General features: G+C 40.3%; 1 protein-coding gene across 1 annotated transcript in view; it reads right to left on the bottom strand.

Moving 5' to 3' along the window:
* DNAAF9 (dynein axonemal assembly factor 9) overlaps nucleotides 1-17115 on the bottom strand; it is a 144424-nt gene extending 127309 nt beyond the window's left edge. The window contains exons 1-2 of the mRNA XM_019645665.1: nucleotides 16731-17115; nucleotides 1684-1763 (exon numbers count right to left, since the gene is read on the bottom strand). Of these exons, the coding sequence (XP_019501210.1) occupies nucleotides 1684-1763; nucleotides 16731-16813 (163 nt within the window). The 5' untranslated portion in view covers nucleotides 16814-17115. The remainder of the gene's footprint in view (nucleotides 1-1683; nucleotides 1764-16730) is intronic.
* Nucleotides 17116-19676: the final 2561 nt, after the last annotated feature.

The raw sequence follows: 19676 nt of genomic DNA, 5'->3' as shown, positions 1-19676 counted from the left end.
AATATACCAGTTAATGTACACACATATATTCCCTTACTCTTGTCAGCTGAGAGGGCCTAGAAGCAATGACACCCCAGCAATAAGCACATTCAGGGCCCAGGTCCTTGTTTCTAATACCATTCTCCAATAGAAGGAACCAGTGCTTAGAGAAAAGGCTGATTTTGGGACTGGAACAGGAAATATGCACAATAAGCCTTGGGCATCTTATAGCTCCAGAAAGTACAGAAGTGCTAAACAAACCAAAAATCTTTGATGGGGATATATCAAAGGAGAGACACAGGAGCCAACTGAAAAGAGCTCCAAATGGCCAAAGCTGGAACAATTTGAAGTAGTAGTGGATTATAACCCAAAGTATAAATGAAGTACTGCTGGATTTTAACTCAAAGTATAAAATAAATATCCATGAGTCCATACTGATACAAATGATAGAATAAATAAATAAATGGAGAAGAGACAAATCTCCCATGCAGAATTTCAAATAATTTATGTGTATACTCCCCACCTCCAGCTGATGAAGCATAACTCCCCATTTCTAAGTATGCGCTGCACAGTGACTTCCTTCCAAAGAGGACGGTATGGAAGGATGTGTGGGGGGAGGACTTTACAGTGTAGAACCTGAAAACACTATCTCAGCCAGGTGATCAAGGTCAATATAAACAGTGAAAAGTCATGTTGATAGTGTGTATCCTTGATATCATGTGATGACAATAGCACGTTACGTCACTGGTCTTCCACCCCAAAACCCATAACTCAGTCTAATCCTGAGAAAAATATTTTAAAAACCCCCAAAAAGGGACATGCTACAAAATACTTGGCTAGCACCCTTCAAAACTGTCAAGGTCATCAAAAACAAGGAAAGTCTGAAAACTGTCACAGTCAAGACGAGTCTGAGAAGATGACAACTAAATGTCCCTCACTGATTTCTTGCTTCACTTTCACATCAAGTTCTTTGTCCTGTAGAGTTATTATGTTTTACCTCCATCTTCACACCCAACCTCAAACACATCAATTTCTGCAACATGTGGTTTCATTTTTAAAAAATACATATTTTGGTCTTGTTATATTCTCGTACGTTGAGCCTTTCTCAATCCTTTAGTATTTTATATTCAAGTAGTCAATCTGATATAAAAAAATCTCCAAGATAATATGGTCAAGTGAAAAATTTAAAATTAGGTTAACAACGATAATACATAAAATGTTCCCACTTGTGTTTAAATAAGATACAGTTGACAATGTTATCTCTGGGGAGTGGGACTTCATATCTGGGATGGTTAGAAAGCTGTGTTCATAATTATTCACGTATTGTCTTAATTTATAAATTATATTTTCATAACAAAACAATTTTAAAGAACAAATAGACGCCCAATTGTGCCACTCTATGGCCCTGAGCAAGTCTGCTTCGTCTCCCAGAATCTCAGTTTCCTCCTCAACAGAAAAGGGACAACACTGCTCCCTTGTAAGGTTGCTGCGAGATAATATGTACAAAGTGCCTGCTCTGTGGTAGGGGCTCCCTATCTTACTGATATCTCGCCCAACCTCATTAAAACAGCACCCGATTTCAGGGTAACAAGAGCTGGGGACACTGCCTCACAGCTTATCTCACAATGGTACTATTATCAATATCTTCCCGGGAATGGATGCCAAGTTGCCCCAGCCCCCGCCCCACCTGTTAAAAGCACTGACCTAGGATGCAGAGGATCCCGTCTGGTCGAGACTTGCTGCTCTGGGTCAGGATGCTTTGAACCTGGCGGAGTCGGCTACAGCTGCAATGAGAACAGAAATCAGGTCCCTGAGTACCACTAGCACATAAAGGCATGATGAAGAGGAATGATTGCTAGGGACGGAGAGTGGTCCTTGTTTGGTTTTGGTATCTGAACCACAAAATGAATTGGGAAGTGTTCCCCTCTCTTCTATTTTCCAGAAGTGATTATGCAAAATTGGTCTGAAGACTAAGTCTGAACTGATTACAAACTGGATGGTCAGTGGCTCCCTGACTCAACAGAGGATGGAGCCAAAGGCCCTCTTGTAGTCAATGCTTGGGCAGTACTGGGACTCAGAAGCTTAGCAGAAAGAACGTCCAATGACTTCTCATTTTTGAGGACTATCAAAGCATTTCCATCACACTGACTTCCCTAACTGTGGTCTTCACCAGTCTGTTAAAAACAAAAATCAAAACCAAACATAAAAACCAAAATACCTGGTCTAAAGGCCTAAGGAAGCTCTGATTTGTCATCACAAGCTACCGTAATCAAAACAGGGTGGTAGTCGCATAAAGACATAGAATAAACAATGGAATAGAATAGGGAGGCGGGAAATAAGCTCCCTTTGGGACTGACTTCTTTCACTTACTACAATGTTCTCATGGTCAAACGATTTTTGACAAGGGTACCAAGACCATTCATTCTGAGAAAGGTCAGTGTTTTCAACAAATGGTTTTGGAAAAACTGTATATTCACATGCAAAAGAATGAATCTGGACCATTACCTTATACCATATACGAAATTTAATTTAAAATAAAAACCTAAATGTAAACCTAAAACCATAAAACTTTTGGAAGGAAACATATGCAAAAAGCTTCATGACATGGATTTGGCAATGCTTTCTTGCTATGACACCAAAAGCACAAACAACAAAAGAAAAATTTATAAATTAGATGTCATCAAAATGAAAAACTTTTCATCAAAAGATGCAATTAACAGAGTGAAAAGGTAACCCACAGAATGGGAGAAAATATCTGCAAATCATGTATCTTATAAGCAGCTAATATCCAGAATATATAGAGTTCCTAAAACTCAACAGAAACAAAAAACCCTGATTCAAAACGGGCAAAGGACTCGAACACACATTTCTTCTCTAAAGAAGATAAACAAATGGCCAATAAGCACTTGAAAACATGCTCAACATAAGTAATCATTAAGGAAATGCAAATATAAACCTCAAAGAGACACTACTTGCACACAGATTAGGATGACTACTATCAAAAAACAGAAAATAACAAGTGTTAGCAAGGATGGGGAGAAATTGGAACCTTTGTGCACTGTTGGTGGGATTGCAGAAAAGTGCTACCACTGTGGAAAACAGTGTGGAGTTTCCTCAAAAAACTAAAAACATGATTCAGCAATTCCACTTCTGAGTATATACCCAAAAGAATTGAAAGCAAGGATTCGGAGATATCTGTACAGCTATATTCACTGCAGCATTATTTAAAAGGTAGAAGCAATGCAAATATCTATTGATAGATGAATAAATAAACTGTGGGGTAGACATACAATGGAATATTATTGGAATCTTAAAAAGGAGATCTTTTAATCTCCTTTTTAACATGATGTAAACATGATGAACCTTGAGGACATTACAGTAAGTAAAATAAGCCAGTCACAAGAGGACAAATACGGGGGGATAGGGCAGGGCGAGGGGGGGAGGAATGTGCAAAAAAATGTATATAAGTGGACACTTTGGTCAACATTTCTCAAGAAGTAGTTCGCCGTAATCAGAAGTATCTGGATGCTGATGGTCACCACTTTGAGCACCTCTTGTAATAGCATAAGTCAGATGTGACTTGTATTCATCTTTTGTTATCAGTATATATTATTACAATTTTAATAGTTTTTCCTTTCTTAAAATGTGTATACATGTTTTTGGCACCCTCTGTATTGTATGATTCCATTTTTATGAGGTATCTAGAATAGTCAAATTCATAGAGAAAGAAAGTAGAGTGGTGGTTGCCAGAGGCTTGGGGTGGGGAAGGAACAGGGAATTATTGTTTAATAGGTACAGTTTCAGTTTTGTAAGATGAAAAGAGTTCTGTGGATGTATAATGGTAATTGTAACAATGTGAATGTACCTAATGCCACTAAATTGTACACTTAAAAATGGTTAAGATGGTAAATTTTATGTGTATTTTACCACAATTTAAAAAAATTTTTAAGTTAAAAAAATTCAATGCCATGTAAATGAAAAGAACAAAAAGGGAGAACTCTTCTAATGTAAAAGAGATTAAAGAATAATAATATAATGCAATGTACAAAATTTAATATGATTAATAAAAACAGGGAAACAACCACGAGGAAGCTGGGAAAATTTGAATATGGACTGGGTATTTGATGATAATAAGGAATGACTGTTAAATTTTCTTGGGTCAATCTTATTATAGTTATATAGTAAAGTATCCTTTTTCTTATCATATTCATGAGGGATTACTTAGGAGTGAAGTGTCATGATGTCTGCAACTCGAAAAAGGTTTAACAGAAAAAAAGAAAGAAAAAGAAAAGAATAAAGACAGCACACATGGCAAAATGTTAAAAATTGTTGAGTCTAAGTGGTGGGTATAACAAGTATTCATTCTTTTTACCTTTTCTGCACTGTTTGAACATTTTCATAATAATCTGAGGCTGGAGATAAGGGGGACATGTAGAGTAATTTAGGGTTTTAGAAACAGCAGTAACAGTAACTGCAAGACGATTAAGATTAGAGTAAGAAAACTTCTTTCCCTGGGAAATGGTTGTCTGCCCTTCCCCATTTTTTCATGTTATTAATATAAGACTGACCTCGCAATCATTTCCTACACTAAGAATATTTCATCAAGTTGGTCCTTTGGCCCATTTCCCAACCCATCTAGACAGAAGGCTGACTGACTGCCAAAGATTACCAACAACTCTCTGGTCTTCAAACTTACAAGAAGCCAGTGACAAAAGCAAAAATAGGTCATATGACCAGGAAACAAACAACTCCCCCAGTCCTGCTGTGGAAAGCCAAGACAATACTGAACACAGAAGCAAAAAGAGTTTCTTTTCCACAAGTGTCCTGGCCAAATAAAGCAGAAGCGTATACAATGTAGAAAGATATCCCTCTTCCCAGAGTATGAGTAAAACATTATCCTAACTAGTATCTCTTATTTTCTTGTCAAACTAAATACAGCTCTCCTTTTCCTTTGTACATTTTCTTGCGTCCCAAATTTAACTTTTAATCATATATAGCCTATTATTTGTTACTGAACCATTCATTAAACTTCACACCTACTGAAATATTTACCTATTAAAAAAAAGATCTGGTAAGTACATATAAAGAAAACCACAATCACCCATATTCCCACACCCAGAATTAATCATTACTAACATTTTGTACATTTGCTTTAATCTAAGTTAGTACATTGTCCAATTATGTACATGAAATATTAATTTATTATCCTTTTATGATGAAAAATGGAATATTACATATAAAACTAGTCTTCATTGTTCTTCAACCCCAGAGGTCACCATTTTGAGTTTGTTGTGTATTCTTCCTGACTTTTTTTTAATAGAAACTTCCACACACACCACCAAGCTCAACAATTGTACTGCCCTGTAGCTTCCAGGTCTACCTGAGCACAGCTGGCACATCCTGGGTAGATGGCCTCTTGTCACCCATGAGTTTACAAAGTTCCTCCATTAAGATACCTGTAGACTAAGCAGACCTAATAATGCAGTTTGTGCTATGTATGCTGCTTGTATACTATATTTTTAACTTTCCTCGTATTCAGACTCAGAATCTAGACAGGTGACAAGATGAAGAAACCAAGACCTAAATAGAAGCAGTTTGCCCAAGATCACAAGGCTGAGTAAAGATTAACAGCACCAAACCTGAGCGACCCCGTACCCTGACTCTGAACTTTTTCTTGCTGATACACCTCACTGATTTCTTGACAATAAAGATAGCCACAGATATTTTTAAACTCTAAATAATCATCTCTGTGCGTGATTTATAAGTAATAGTTCACTGCTCACTGATTTTACAACAATTACTGTATACACAGCCAGGTATATTCTCTTATTTGTTTGTATTTAATTATCCTGGTTCCCTGGAAATAAAGAAAAAAATGGAAAATTTATCTTTGCTTGTTTTTCCTCCATAGTTTATGCTAACCTTTTGAATTTCAAAATTCAATAATTAAAACACAAATATATTCTCCTATTCCATATGTTCTGTGTTTTGAATGTTTTACAAAGTGAATTCTCATACCAATCTGATTCATCATAGAAAAGGGCTATGAATAATTTAACGTGAATCTCTCTAATATATAGTTAGGGTAAATTTTTGTGGGGGGCGGAGGTTATTCATATATAAAATCATAATCAAGAGGTATGTAACTAACTGTTCTACAACATGCTCTTTTCACTTAACATTATACATACCTGAAGATCTTTCCAAATTAGTACATGGAACTTAATCTCATTTTAAAAACTCCTGTACTGTATTCTTTTCTTTTTATTTAACCAGCCACTATGATTGAACATTACGGATTTTTATTATTTTGCAATAGCAAACAATGCTTCAACAGGCAATCTTAAACATTCACTTTTGGCACAAGCACAGAAGTTTCTGTAAGGTAGAGACCTAAAAGTAGCACTGCCAGGTTAAGAGTTATCTGCATTTTAAATTTTGATAGATCTTGACAAATTGTTTTCTTAAAACATTCACCTACAATGTCCCAGAGTACATGTTTCCCCACAACTTTCTAAACCATGAGTATATTACTCTTCAACTAATGTTAATCTAATGTTTAGAATTTTCATTGTTATAATTTACTTATATCAATTCCCTAATCACTAGGGAGGTTGTCAAATGTTTATTGATCTTCTATATTTCTTTTTCCATGAATACATAGTCATATTCTTTGCCCATTTCCTATATGGTCATTTGGGGTTTTTTTCCTGGATAATTTATATATTCCATCATATTTTAAAAGTTATTTTGGTCATATGTTGCAAATATTTTCTTAAAACTTCTAGACTTTGTTTACAGTATCTTTTTCAGGCAGAAGTTTAATAGTTTTATATAATTAAGTCTGTCTATCTTTACTTTAAACTTAAAAGTTTTATTGTCTTCCTTTTGTGTCTTTCCCACTCAGTATTATTAAAAATATTAAGGGGGCCAGCCAAGTGGCGCGTTGGTTAAGAGCTGGCTTGGGATGCCAGAGGGCCCCGGCTTGGATCTCACATATGAGGGCCAGTGACACTGCCCTCTACAGCTAAGATGCTGAACAACAGCTGGACCTGGAGCTGGGCTGCCGTGAGTTGCCGGCCACGGCGTAGGCTGCAGCCCCTGCTGCAGTGGGTTGTCATGGGTTACCATGTGTGGCCGGCAGCCAGCGTGAGCGCCACAAGCCAGCGACTGATCTGCCTTGCCTGGTAAGAGCGCAATGATGGTGCCAACTTGGGCCAGTGAAGCAACATCCGCCACAACTAGACTGAAGAACAACAAAAAAAAGGACAGCAATTTGTCTGTTCCCCTTCCCCCAATTTCCCAGCGCTGTTCCCTTTCCCCAATTCCCCAATAAAAATCTTAATAAAACAAAAAACTGCATTAAAAAAAAAATTAAGGGCCAACCAAGTGGCTCAGTTGGTTAGGAGTGCAAGCTCTGAGCAACAGGGTTGCCAGTTCGATTCCCACATGGACCAGTGACGCTGTGGCCCGAGATGAGCTGCCACTGAGCTGCCAACAAGCGGCAGGATGGTGGCTGGACTTTGAAGCTGCACCTTCCACAACTAAGATTGAAGGACAACTTGGCTATTCCCCTTCCCCAATTCCCCCAATAAAATCTTTAAAAATATATAATAATAAAATGCTATTTCATTTTAATTATATGTGATGTGTATTTTAAACATTTAGCTCTTTGCTCCTCTGGAACTTGCTTTTTACCTTTGTGAAGCAGGAATCTAATTGTATTTTCCCCCCAAAATAGAAATGATTGTCTCAAGACCAGATATTAATCCTTTTAATCCTCTGATGTGGAATGCCACTTTTAGTACATGCTAAATTGTCATATATAGCTGGATCTATTTTTTAATCTTTATTTGATACATTTATCTATTCTCATAAATAATACACTTAAAAATAATCAGAGCTTTAAGGTATTAATGTCATCTCTTGAGCTTTCTAGTATATGGATTACTTTTTTTTTTTTTAAGATTTTTTTTTTAATTGGGGAATTGGGGGGATGGGAACAGTGCTGGGGAACTGGGGGAAGGGGAACATACAAGTTGCTGTCATTTTTGTTCTTCAATCTAGTTGTGGAGGATGTTGCTTCACTGGCCCAAGTTGGCACCGTCATTGCGCTCTTCCCTGGTGAGGCAGATCAGTCGCCGGCTTCTGGATGGCTGCTCACTGCGGCTGCTGGCCGCTCACGCTGGCTGCTGGCCGCTCATGCTGGCTGCTGGCTACATACGGTAGCCCATGGCAACCCACTGCCACAGGGGCCACAGCCTACGCCGTCGCCGGCGACTCACGGCAGCCCAGCTCCAGGTTGAGCTGTTGTTCAGCATCTTAGCTGTGGAGGGCAGTGTCACTGGCCCTCATATGTGGGATCCGAACCGGGGCCCTCTGGCATCCCAAGCGAGTTCTTAACCATCGCGCCACTCGGCCGGCCCTGGATTACTTTTAATATCTGATAGGGCAAGTCCTTCTATCATTGTTTCAAAGATCCTATGGCTTTTATTGAATATTTTCTCTTTAAGATGAAGTGTAAACTGTCTTATCGAGTTCCATAAAAATTCTGGTTAAGACTTCGTATTATGATCATATTGAAGGTAGACAGTACTGAGCCCTCCACTCAGGAACATGTCTCTCCATTCATTCCTCTCTGTTTTATACCTTTCGGTCAAGTTTTATATTTTTATTTACATAGGTTTTACACATTCCTTATTAGACTATTCATAGATATTTTATAGTTTTTGTTCCCATTTAGAATGTCATCTTGAGTCCATTACATTTTTAAAATAACTCGCTCAACTCTTACTACTTCTAATAGTTTTGCCTATTGCCATAGTTTCCCAAATAGCAAATCATGGCACTTTTAGCTCTTCCTTTTCAATATTTACAGCTTTACTTCCAACTCATTAATTCATCAAGTTTTAACTGAGCACCTACTATGTGCCAGGTACTATTTGTTCAGAGCACTGGGCATTTAACAATGAACAAAAGAGCAAAATCCTTGGGACAAAAAAATCTCAGAAATTATATTTTAATTGGGGGATAGGGGCCAAGGTGGAAAAAGGGAAGACATATTAAAATACATTTGTCATGTGGTGATAAGTGGAGGGCTGTGAATCCTACCAGGAGGGTGGACGCAGTTTTAAAGAGATCAGGAAGGGAACCACCAAGAGAACATTTGTATAAATACCTACAGAGAAGTGTGAGAGTAAGCTACACAGCACAGGCAAAGGCCTTGAAGCAGGGGTCCTCTGAGACCTGCGTGGCTGGAGCAGATTAGGTGAGGGAGAGAGTAACAGGCGATGAAGACAAGGGGCGGAGGGACCAGGTTAGTAGTCTTATAGCTGATGATCTGAGTTTTTACTTGGAGTGTTTTGAAATAAGGGGAGACTTATATGAGATGACTTACATTTTAATAAGATCACTCTATCTGCCGTACTGAAAACAGACCAAAGAGGGACCAACCTGGGAGACCAATTAAGAGTCCACTGCAATAACACAGGCAATAGATGAGGGGTTTTTTTTTTTCTGCTTATCTTATCAGCTGAAACCGTATTGTTAGCTGGTTTAAATCAGGAATGAATGTTACATTTTAAGTACATTTTTGGGGGAGCATCTACTGGTCTGTTAATTTCATTAATCAATTTCCTAATGATGAATAATTCTTGCATTTCTAGGACAAACTGTACTTGTGTATGAAGTTGTTTTCATCATACTCCTAGATTCAACATACTATTATTTTACTTAGGATTTTTGCATTTGTAGTCCTCCTTTGTGCTCTCCTCATCAAATACCAGGATTATGTCATCATCAGAGAATGAGTAGTAAAGCTTTCTAGGTACAGACATACTTAGTTTATTACACTTCACTTTATTGCGCTTCACAGATGTTGTGTTTTAAAGGAAAGACCCTCTACCAGCAAAATGATTATGACTCACTTTATTGCGATACTCACTTTACTGTGGTAGTCTGGAACCAAACCCACAATATTTCTGAGATATGCCTGAATATACTTCATTCAGCATGCTTTCCATCTCTGTGTCTGCTGGTCATATACACTGTGTCCCTTCTTGGCCACAGTATCCAATCGTGACTTACCCAGGAGCAAGCCAGGCCCACTGGAATTCTTTCTAGGGATTTCCTGTTTTAGAGATACAAGACAAATGGCCTGTAGGGTCACAGTGCAGGAAGAATCTGGTTTTGAGGCTGTATGAATAGAAGCAACTATTCCAATAGCAGAGCCTTGGTTCCAATTCCTGAGGCCCTAGTTTCACAGCTCTTTCTACATGTCTATCTCCTCACTATTCCTTCTAGCCAAGCAAGTCAATACATTCAGTCCCTTTTTTATGTAAATCCTTTTAGTTGGGTTTCTGTCACTTGGAACAGAAAGCATTCTTAATACAAAATCAATCCCAGGAAATGTTTAGGGTTGAAATATACTGATGTCTACAACTTACTTTGAAAAACATTACAATATAGGATGGATTAATGGATGGACAGAGGGATGGATGTATAACAAAGCAAATATATTAAGCAAAGAATCTAGGTATGAATATACATGAATGTTCACTGAACAATTCTTTCAATTTGTCTGTACTTATGAATATTTTCATAATATAATACTGGGGGAGGGGGATCAACAGCCAGAGCAATACAAGCCATCACAGCATTAATTTGGACTTCAGGTGCTTATTACAAGAAGCTACTGTAGAACTACTAAGGGTTTAAGAAACCTGGTCCTGCATTAAAATGGCTGTTATTGGCTCCCTTTGCAAAACTAGAAACTTGGAACCAAAGCAAAAAGGCAGGACGTGTCACAAGGCAAATAAATGCTATTTCCGACTGATGTCTTTGCTGGAGCAACTTGCAATGGAAAAAGCAAAGCCAACATTACTACTGTCATGGCCAATACATGGTTAACCACTGACCATAAAGTGACTCAAACTGAAGGTGTGCGCATGTGCTTTGACTGAGAAATGCACTTATGACTGAAAAATGCATTGGTATCATTTAACTATTCAATGACTTTAATTTTCTCGCTGTACTTTCATGTAGCTCACCAGAGCCATTAGCAATCCTAAGCAATATAACTTCCATGCCTGTGGTAGAGAAAAAGTTCCCTAATTCATATGTATTCTCTCCCTTTTTTTACTATCAATAATAGTACCCTAATTTTATTTGGGGCAGCAATAGGCCCAGCTCCTTTGCTTCTAGAGCTGACCAATGAGACACGCAGAAGCCACCAGCTGGAAGCTTCTGAGAAAGCTCCCTGAAGGGAAGGAACTGAGTCAACTAGGAGCTGTCCACTCTCTTGCCCCTTCTTGCCTGACAGACATGATAGCTGGAGGTCCTACAGCCATTTTGTGACCATAAAGCTGTGGAGGAAATAAAATCCATGCGCTCAGGATAGCAAAATACAAACACAGAAGAGGCCTAGTTCCCTGATGACTTCATACCAGGACTAGCCTGTCCTCCTCTAGATAGACATCTTTTGCAAGAGAGAATAAACCCCAAAGTTAAGTCATTCTTCTTAAGTGTCTTTTACCATTTGCCAAATGTAGTTCCTGATAGGCCACCTTATCTAAAATGGTCAAAACTCATGCCCAATTGCAATTCATGCCTACACATATTTCACAAATTGGGGTATATAAGACACTCTACAAACTGGGGTATAGAAGACATTCTATAAAAGAAAATTCAAGAACTTCAGAAAATGCTAACCATCATAAATGGAAAATGTTATCTGGAAGTCTGTTAACTATATTCTAGTATAGCATCTTATTTTCCATTTTCTTCCTTTTCTCTAGCTTTCTCTGAACATTTCCTCACACAATCTGCTCTTTGTAAAGTCAGTTTCACAAGTCTTTATTCAGAAAGCATCCACAATAACTTTCCCTCACTTCTTTGACTATTAAAAACATGCCAAACCTAAATGCAATGTGGAATCTTGGATTGGAACTTGGAATAGAAAAAGGATATTAGTGGGAAAACCAGTGAAATCCAAATAAAGTCTGGAGTACTAAACTCCAAGTAAACAAAAGTTTATTAAGTAAACTAATGTACCAATATTAATTCCTTAGTTTTGACAAATGCACCATGGTTATATGTAAGATGTTAACTTTAAAGAAAACTGGGTGAAGGCTATATAGCAACACTCTACCATATTTGCAACTCATCTATAAATCTAAAATCATTTTAAAATAAGAAGTTGAAAACACAAAGCATGCCACATGAGCTGACCTTTCCTCCAATTAGGGCTCAAAATCTCAGATAACAGTTTTAAATACCCAAGTTGCAAATTCTGCTTTTTCGTTTTTGTTTTTTTTTTTAATTTCAGAGCAAAAAATAAAAAATAAAAAAAAACCCAAATAATTTTAGCTGTGTTAACTCTTGAGGGCATCTGCATCTCACTCACTCCCCCTCTCAAAAAATTAGAACATCAGAGAAGAGGCCAAGAGCTAGGAAACAGTGTCAAGATACTGTGTACTATTAATGCCACAATACTCACTAAATAAGAGTCCTCAGTACACGGTCATCCCAGACAGGAGTGAAAAGTCAGGTACTTAGACCCTTGGGCCAGAAATAAGGCCATAAAAGCTTAACTAAGCAATCACCTTTTCCTTCTACGGGCACCACACCAAGCCCCCTGGCCAGCATCCAAACAAGTACACTGGAGGTGAAATTTCACATAGGTCCCAGACATACAAGGTCATAGTCTTGCTTTGCATTTTGAGTTTTCTTAAGGCAGGGACCATCTGTATTACAACAGCAATTATTACTTCTGCAGATCTGTAAACCCAAAAGAGGACCATGGGTATTGGCAACTGACCAATAAACATCATCTGAAGAGGTAACCTGCCTCTAGGAGGCTTTACTTAAGTGATCTCTGCAGAACATCACTATCGTGAATTACCTACCTTCTCACCATCTAGCTCACAATTGTGATTCTTAATTCTCAGAATACCCATGAAATTTAACATAGCCCACAGGTTCACCTGAAATTATTCTCTATTACTTCAATAAATAATTACTGCAAGCAGGATTTCATAGAGGCTAACAGCAGTAGTTCATATTTAGTGAGGCTGACTATATGCCCGACACTGATCTAAGCACTAGGGCAAGCCCTGTGGGAAAAGGCAATAACAAATGGTCCCAGCTCTTTGGTAATTTCTAGGGGTAACAAATAAGGTCCTTCCTTATGAGTCCCTTAACAAAGTGTAGAGGAACCACAGCACAGGAGCTCCTTAATCAGACTGTTTTGCTAGCGCACATTCTCCAGTGGTTTCTCAATAGAGGGTGTATGGAATGACCAACCTTGAAACCTTGCATGTGTGAAATGTCTTTATGCTTCCCTCATACCTGCCTGAGAGTCTGGTTAGATACAGAATTCTGGGTGGGAATCCATTTTCCTTCAGAAGGCACTGCTTGCTTCATTATCTTCTAGTTTCCAATCTTGCTACAATCCTATGATTGTGTGATTTGTAGATATTCTTTTGTCTTTATAGTGCTCAAAATTTTCATGATGCTCTCTGTCTTGGAAGACATTGCTATACTTGTCTTTTCTACATGGGATATCCTAGGGCTTGGATGTTGGTCCTCTTCTCTATATCGACTCTCTGGATCTCCATCTAGTCTCACAGCTTTAAATAAAAATTTGAGAGTCATCAGCATATGGATGGTATTGCCAGTTTCAATCTCTCTTCTGAACTCAAGACTAATATATGTAATATCCAACTGCCTAGCCAGTATCTCCACTTGGATATGTATTAGGCAACTCAAAATGAACAAGGCCAAAATTGAACTCTATTTTCCCCACAAATCTGCTCTTATTCCAGCGTTCCCAGATCAGTAAATGCCAACTCCATTCTTCAAAACAGCTGAGCTCAAAATCAACTATGCCCTCTTACATTATTGTTCCTTCAGCCCTATTTCTTCCTCAGCACTTATTTCTCACCACTCTGTATTACAATTTTTACTGTTTTTCTCCCTTTCCACTTACAAAGGAGCTCTTTGACGGCAGGGGCCTTCCTTATATGTTTGAATCCACAACACTTAGCACAGTGTCAACTGGATTATTTGTATAAAATGATAGTGAAATTTAAACTGTTAGACAAATCCTGAGCAGGATCAGATCCCTCTGCAGAAAAAGATTCTGAAGTAGGAAAGCATATTTCAGCTACTTACACTGGTCCCTTAGTACAAGTCAGGACAGTTACTTGATAATAACTCCAAAACCTCAGTGGCTTGAAACAACAAAGGTTGTTGCTCATTGTCCATGTCAAACATAGGTCACCTGGAAGCTTGCTCTGGGTCCTAGACTAATGGACTAGCCACCATCTGAAGCACCAACAGTCACCATATCAGAGGGAAAGAGAGTGGTCAATTACACACCAGAAAATATACACATCATTCCTGCGCACATTTCACTAACCTAAAGCAACTCACGAGGCCCATACTCAACTTCAAGTACAACTGTACCATATGCCCAGGAGACGGAAACCAAAAATGTTTGATGGACAGCACGAATGACTATCATAGCCTTAAAAAGAAGCTTCTAGTTCTAAGCAACAAGTTTTTACCTCCTGACCTCTATTTCCCACTGCTAATGAACACCACTGCTAAACCACACACTTGCAAAGTACTACCCATGGGTCTTTAGGAATGCAACTTCACCAGTTGGGCCTGCCTCTTTCATCACTCAGGAGTCAGAGTGCAACAAAGAAGACAAATATGGTGACAGGACAGTGCTGAGACCAAACCTGCTAGAAACGTTCAATGTCAAAAGTCAGGGAAAGGCTTGAATAGGTAAAAAAAAAAAGTATGTGAGGGAAAGGAGGGGAACCTTCACCAAATTTCTTTTACCAAAGGTGTAATAAACAGCCAGTCCTTGGGGTTCCTTGCACTACCTACCTTGTCTGAAAACTAACAAGTGTCACTCAAGCCACTTGATGGGAGATTCAGAATTTGAGTATGATTAATATAGTTAGCCAACATGTATCTTTTTTAACATAAAAAAGGCACTACTTTAAAAAAGCTGCACATTTTCATGTTACTAGAAAGAGGGAAGGGAGCAGTTATTTTAGAGATGGATTTTACTGGGAAGCTCTTTTTTCCCCTAAAAGTCTCAAAGACTCAAGATTCCTAAGCTCAAGATGATCTGGGATGAACCCCAAGTCTACAAAGAACCTAGATTTAACGGATGGCTGCTCCAAGTTCTAAAGTATTCTGTGCAGTTTCTATTCTTTACAAAGTTCAAATACTTTCTAACAGTGAAATTGGCTGCCAGAAATGTTAGGATGTTTGGATGGATTGGAGATGGTTACCACAAGCAGCTAAACACTTGGAACTGTAAAGTCCACAAGGAATTCCACTGAAGGGCAGAGCAGGAATTCAAACAATGTCACCTGCCAAATGAGAAACAAATTAGGACTCCCAAATGCAACCATGGCTGTCTAGCCTCACCTCCTCCATCCTTTATTCATTCAACAAACATGCATTAGTTGGTGGAGCAGGGGAAGGGATGCTAGGATGTAAGAGAGGAACAGGGTTCTAAGATTTAGTTCTTGCTCTCCGTGAATTTTGTGTCATTAGAACAAAACAAAAACAAAAAACAGACTGACGAGCAAAAAGTTAAACATACAATGCCTTAAGCCCCATAAGGAAGATATAGGAAAAGCTGTTCTAACAAAAGTTGATAATCTCCTTTCAACGGAATACAGTATTTGTTTTGCTAGGTGGCTAGGATAGAGAAAAAGCAAACCCAAAAAAAACAAACCAAACCTTTTCTGGTTTAATGGCAGTTTAGCAGTACCAAAGCCCATTCTTTCTCCCTCACTCCCTCCCTCTCAACGGTCTCTGCCGAAACCCCTCTATCATTCCAACCAACACACTCCGCAAGCGGCCCCGTACCAGCTCCATCATAAACAATGCCCAGACTATCAAGGTCATCCCCAAAGGCACAAGCAGCAGAAAACAAAAACGGATCTTCCTTTACCGAAAGGGGGCGGGACCCTACTCAATATCACCCTCCCCACACCGAGGCACCCGGGGGCTCTGTCTCTAGGCTCAGGGGATTGGGGTCCGCCGCTTTGGGGGATTCTGGGCTTCTTTCCCCTATCCATCCAGTTAGTTTTTCCTACTGCGCCCCTAATGACCTACAGCTTCCCTTAACCTGAGCTCCCCATTGTGGAGTGAGGGTGCGTCGCGATGCAGTCTGGGGCAAGGGGGAGGTGAGAAATGCGCAATAGGGAAGATGCTGTCAGTGTTGGTGTGCAGGTAGGGGCGGGAGAGGAGTACTCTTTAGGGAAGCCTGTCAAAGGGAAAGGCTCTAGAGCAGACCTACGATGGGGGGGCATTATACGTAAACTGTTTCAAGGGAAACCCATTTGGAGGTTCTATACAGGGAAGCTACTGTGGGGGGTTATACGGCCGTTTCTGGAGGCAATAATCTATGGGGCTGGAAAGTGAGCTATCATAGAAAACCACTATGGAGGTTCTCTACAGGGGAATCCTTCCTGGGGGAGGCGTTCTATTGGGGTGTGGGGGGGCGATCACAGTAGGGAGTCTTCACAAGGGAGCCGTTGTAAGAATCTACACAGGAAGCCGTTCCTGGGAAAACGTTCCTCAGGGAGCCGTTTAAGGAAAAATCATTCGCAAGGAAGCCATGTCGGGCCACGCCCTGCGGCGGGAGGCGTCGCCGGACCCCAACAGCCCACAACCCCCGGCCCGCCCGCCCGACCCTCTGTAGCCTCGGCCCAGCGTACCTGACGGAGGGCGACCCGCGGCCGAGGCCGCTGGGGGACCGCGCGCGGGGCAGCCCCAGGCGGTGCGGGGCGAGCACATCCATGGCGGCGGGCGGCGGAGAACCGTGCCGCTGCAAGGGTCGCACAGGCCCGTAGGGCGGATACAGGGCCACTGCAGCCGGGCGGGGTGGCCGGGAGGGTTGGGTGGGCGGGGGGCGCGGCGCGCGGGGGCACGTCGGGGGCAGGGGCGGAGTCGGACGCGCGCAAAGAGCTAGGATGGGGGCGTCGTGACTGGCTGGGATGTGGGGTGGGGCAACGGACGCAGGGCCGCGCCCTCCTGAAGCTGCGTGGCGGCTAGGCGGGACGCTGTTAGTGCGGACCCTCAGGGCGACGGCTATCGTGCAGCCGCTCTGCCCTGTCCCTCAAGCCCCGCATCGCCTAGTGGGACTCTCTACGGCGCCCCCAGCCACGCACACGGACGTGCCCAGGGGCGGGGCCTCACTCTGCTCCGTCCCGCCTCGCCCCGCCCCGTTGAGCCGGCTTCGGCCTCCAGCAAAGCCTTCCGCTGTGGTAACAGTGTCCTAGGACAGCGCTCGGATCTGAGCACCGCCTTAGTACCCTGCTAGTTTACCGCGGTCTCCCTGGCGGGTGCCACGCTACTGTTAAGAAACCCGCTGCTAATCAATTGCGCATCCTCCTTTCAAACATCCTGCCGATTCCTAGCCGACCTCAGGTTAGCAGTGCGCGCCCAGCCCATGCTCAGGGCATGGACGTTAGGGATTTATAGGGTCTCGGAGGATCTATGCCCTTTTCCGTTCAGATCTTGGCTCCACCCTTTTCCGACTGCAGGGCCATATACAAGAAAATTAATCCCACCGAGCCTCGGTCTTTTTGTGTGTGAAACGGAGGAAATACCCCGTTAATAGAGTTGTCAGGCGTCCTGTATATACAGGACGTGTTTAATGATTTCGTCCTGAGTCCTGAATTGACTTTGTCAGTATGCCTTAGATGTCTTGTATTAATCTTTTTGCAATCAATTACAAAAAGTATTAGAGCTATTTTTCAGCCAAGGTAATTGGCGCTTAAATCACTTAAATGGTAACACTAGCTGAAAATCCTACTTCCACAAATAAAAGATCTAGGCAATTCCTATGGTGCCTCCAGCAGGTTTAGCTGAGGGAAGACCAAATGAAGGGACTAGAAATTATAAGTATTTTTCATATTCAAGAAATGAAAAGACTTTCGGCTTAAGTTCAAAGTCGTGAAAAAGCAACCACAATTATTTAGCGATAGTTTCATATGAGTACACGAGTCTGAAAATCAGCCAATCAGCGACAGCCTCACTCCTATGCTTCTGAAAATCAGCCAGTCAACAACAGCTTCACTCTGGTAGCTAGGCTTCTAAAAGGTAGTACATCATTTACAGTTCCAAGCTTCTAAAAGTCAGCCAATCATTGACAGCTCCATGCTTCTAGACAACAGCCAATCAGCAAGTGCCTCACTCCAGGGACCAGTCCGCTGAAAGTTAGCTGGTCCTCATTACCTTACAACAGTGACCACACTAACGTAGCTGCAAGTCCGTCAAATCGCTGGACGCTACCGCTTCTGAAACCACCAAACCTTGAACGTTAGGCTTCCCAAAACATATAAGATCAGTTCTGGCTTTGTTTAGGGATACCGTGCCTTAGAAATACAGCTCTCCTTTGCAGACAGACGAGAAATTCATCTTTTTTGCATCAGATACTGAGTTCAGTATTTTAACCCCGCAAGTTCAAAGTTCGCAATCCTTTCAAGATTCAGTTTTCACTTACCGTTAGTTTATGAGTTTGGTCTTGGGACAAACACAATGTCAGCCATGAGATTTATCAAAAACAACCTTTTCAATTCTTATGATGGTTGCTATTACCATTTTTTTTTTACAGTTCTGTTGGTATTTTTCACAAAGTGGTGCTATCACCACCACAACCAATTTTAGAACATTTTCTTCACCCCAACAAGAATCCCTATGCCTTTTAGCAGTCATTTTCCCATTTCTCCCCAACCATCACAGCCTTGGGCAACTTTCTATGGATTTGTCTATTGTGAATCTTTCATATAAACAGAATAATACAATATATGGTTCTTTGTGGTTGACTTACGAGTATATACTTTAACATAATTTTTGCAAGTCTCATCCATGTTGCAGCATGTACCAGAAATTTCATTTTTTATGGTTGAATAATATTCCATTGCATGGATCTATCACATCTTTCTTAGCCACCTATCAGTTGATGGACATTTGGGTTGTTTCCACCTTTTTATTTATTTTTGTAAGCTAAGGCTGCTATAAACATTCGTGTACAAGTTTTTGTGTGGATATATTTTCAATTCTCTTAGGTATATAACTAGGAGTGGAATGACTAGGTTGTGTAGTAACTTCTTTAACTGTTTGAGGAGCTTCCAAATTGTTTTCTAAAGTGGCTGCACCATTTACATCCCCACCAGCAATATATGCAAGCTCCAACTTCTTCATATCCTCGTCAATACTGATTATCCATCTTTTTAAAAATACAACCCTCCTCATGGGTATGCGTGATATCTCATTGTGGTATTTTTTAAAGTTTTACTTACATTTTATTTTTTATTGTGGTTACATTAGTTTATAGCATTATACGTATAAGTTTCAGGTGTACAACATTATAATTTGACATCTGTATATATTGCATCATGCTCTCTCCATCATTATTATGGTTTTGGTTTGCATTTCCCTGATAGCTAATGATGTCAAACATATTTTCATGTACTTATTAGCCATTTGTATATCCTTTTGGAGAAATGTCTGTTTGGATCTTTTGTTCATTTTTATTGGGTTATTTCTCTATTATTAAGTTATTAAAAACTATTAAACTCTTAGAAGAAAATGTAGGGGTAAATCCTCATAACGTTGGATTAATAAATAAAAACAGTTGCCATCTGGCTGCCCGTCGG

This window comes from Hipposideros armiger, unplaced genomic scaffold, assembly GCF_001890085.2.
Source record: "Hipposideros armiger isolate ML-2016 unplaced genomic scaffold, ASM189008v1 scaffold_94, whole genome shotgun sequence".
NCBI classification, from domain to species: Eukaryota; Metazoa; Chordata; class Mammalia; order Chiroptera; family Hipposideridae; genus Hipposideros; species Hipposideros armiger.
Note: the sequence above shows the minus strand (reverse complement) of the source record. Positions and strands in the feature narration are given on the sequence as shown.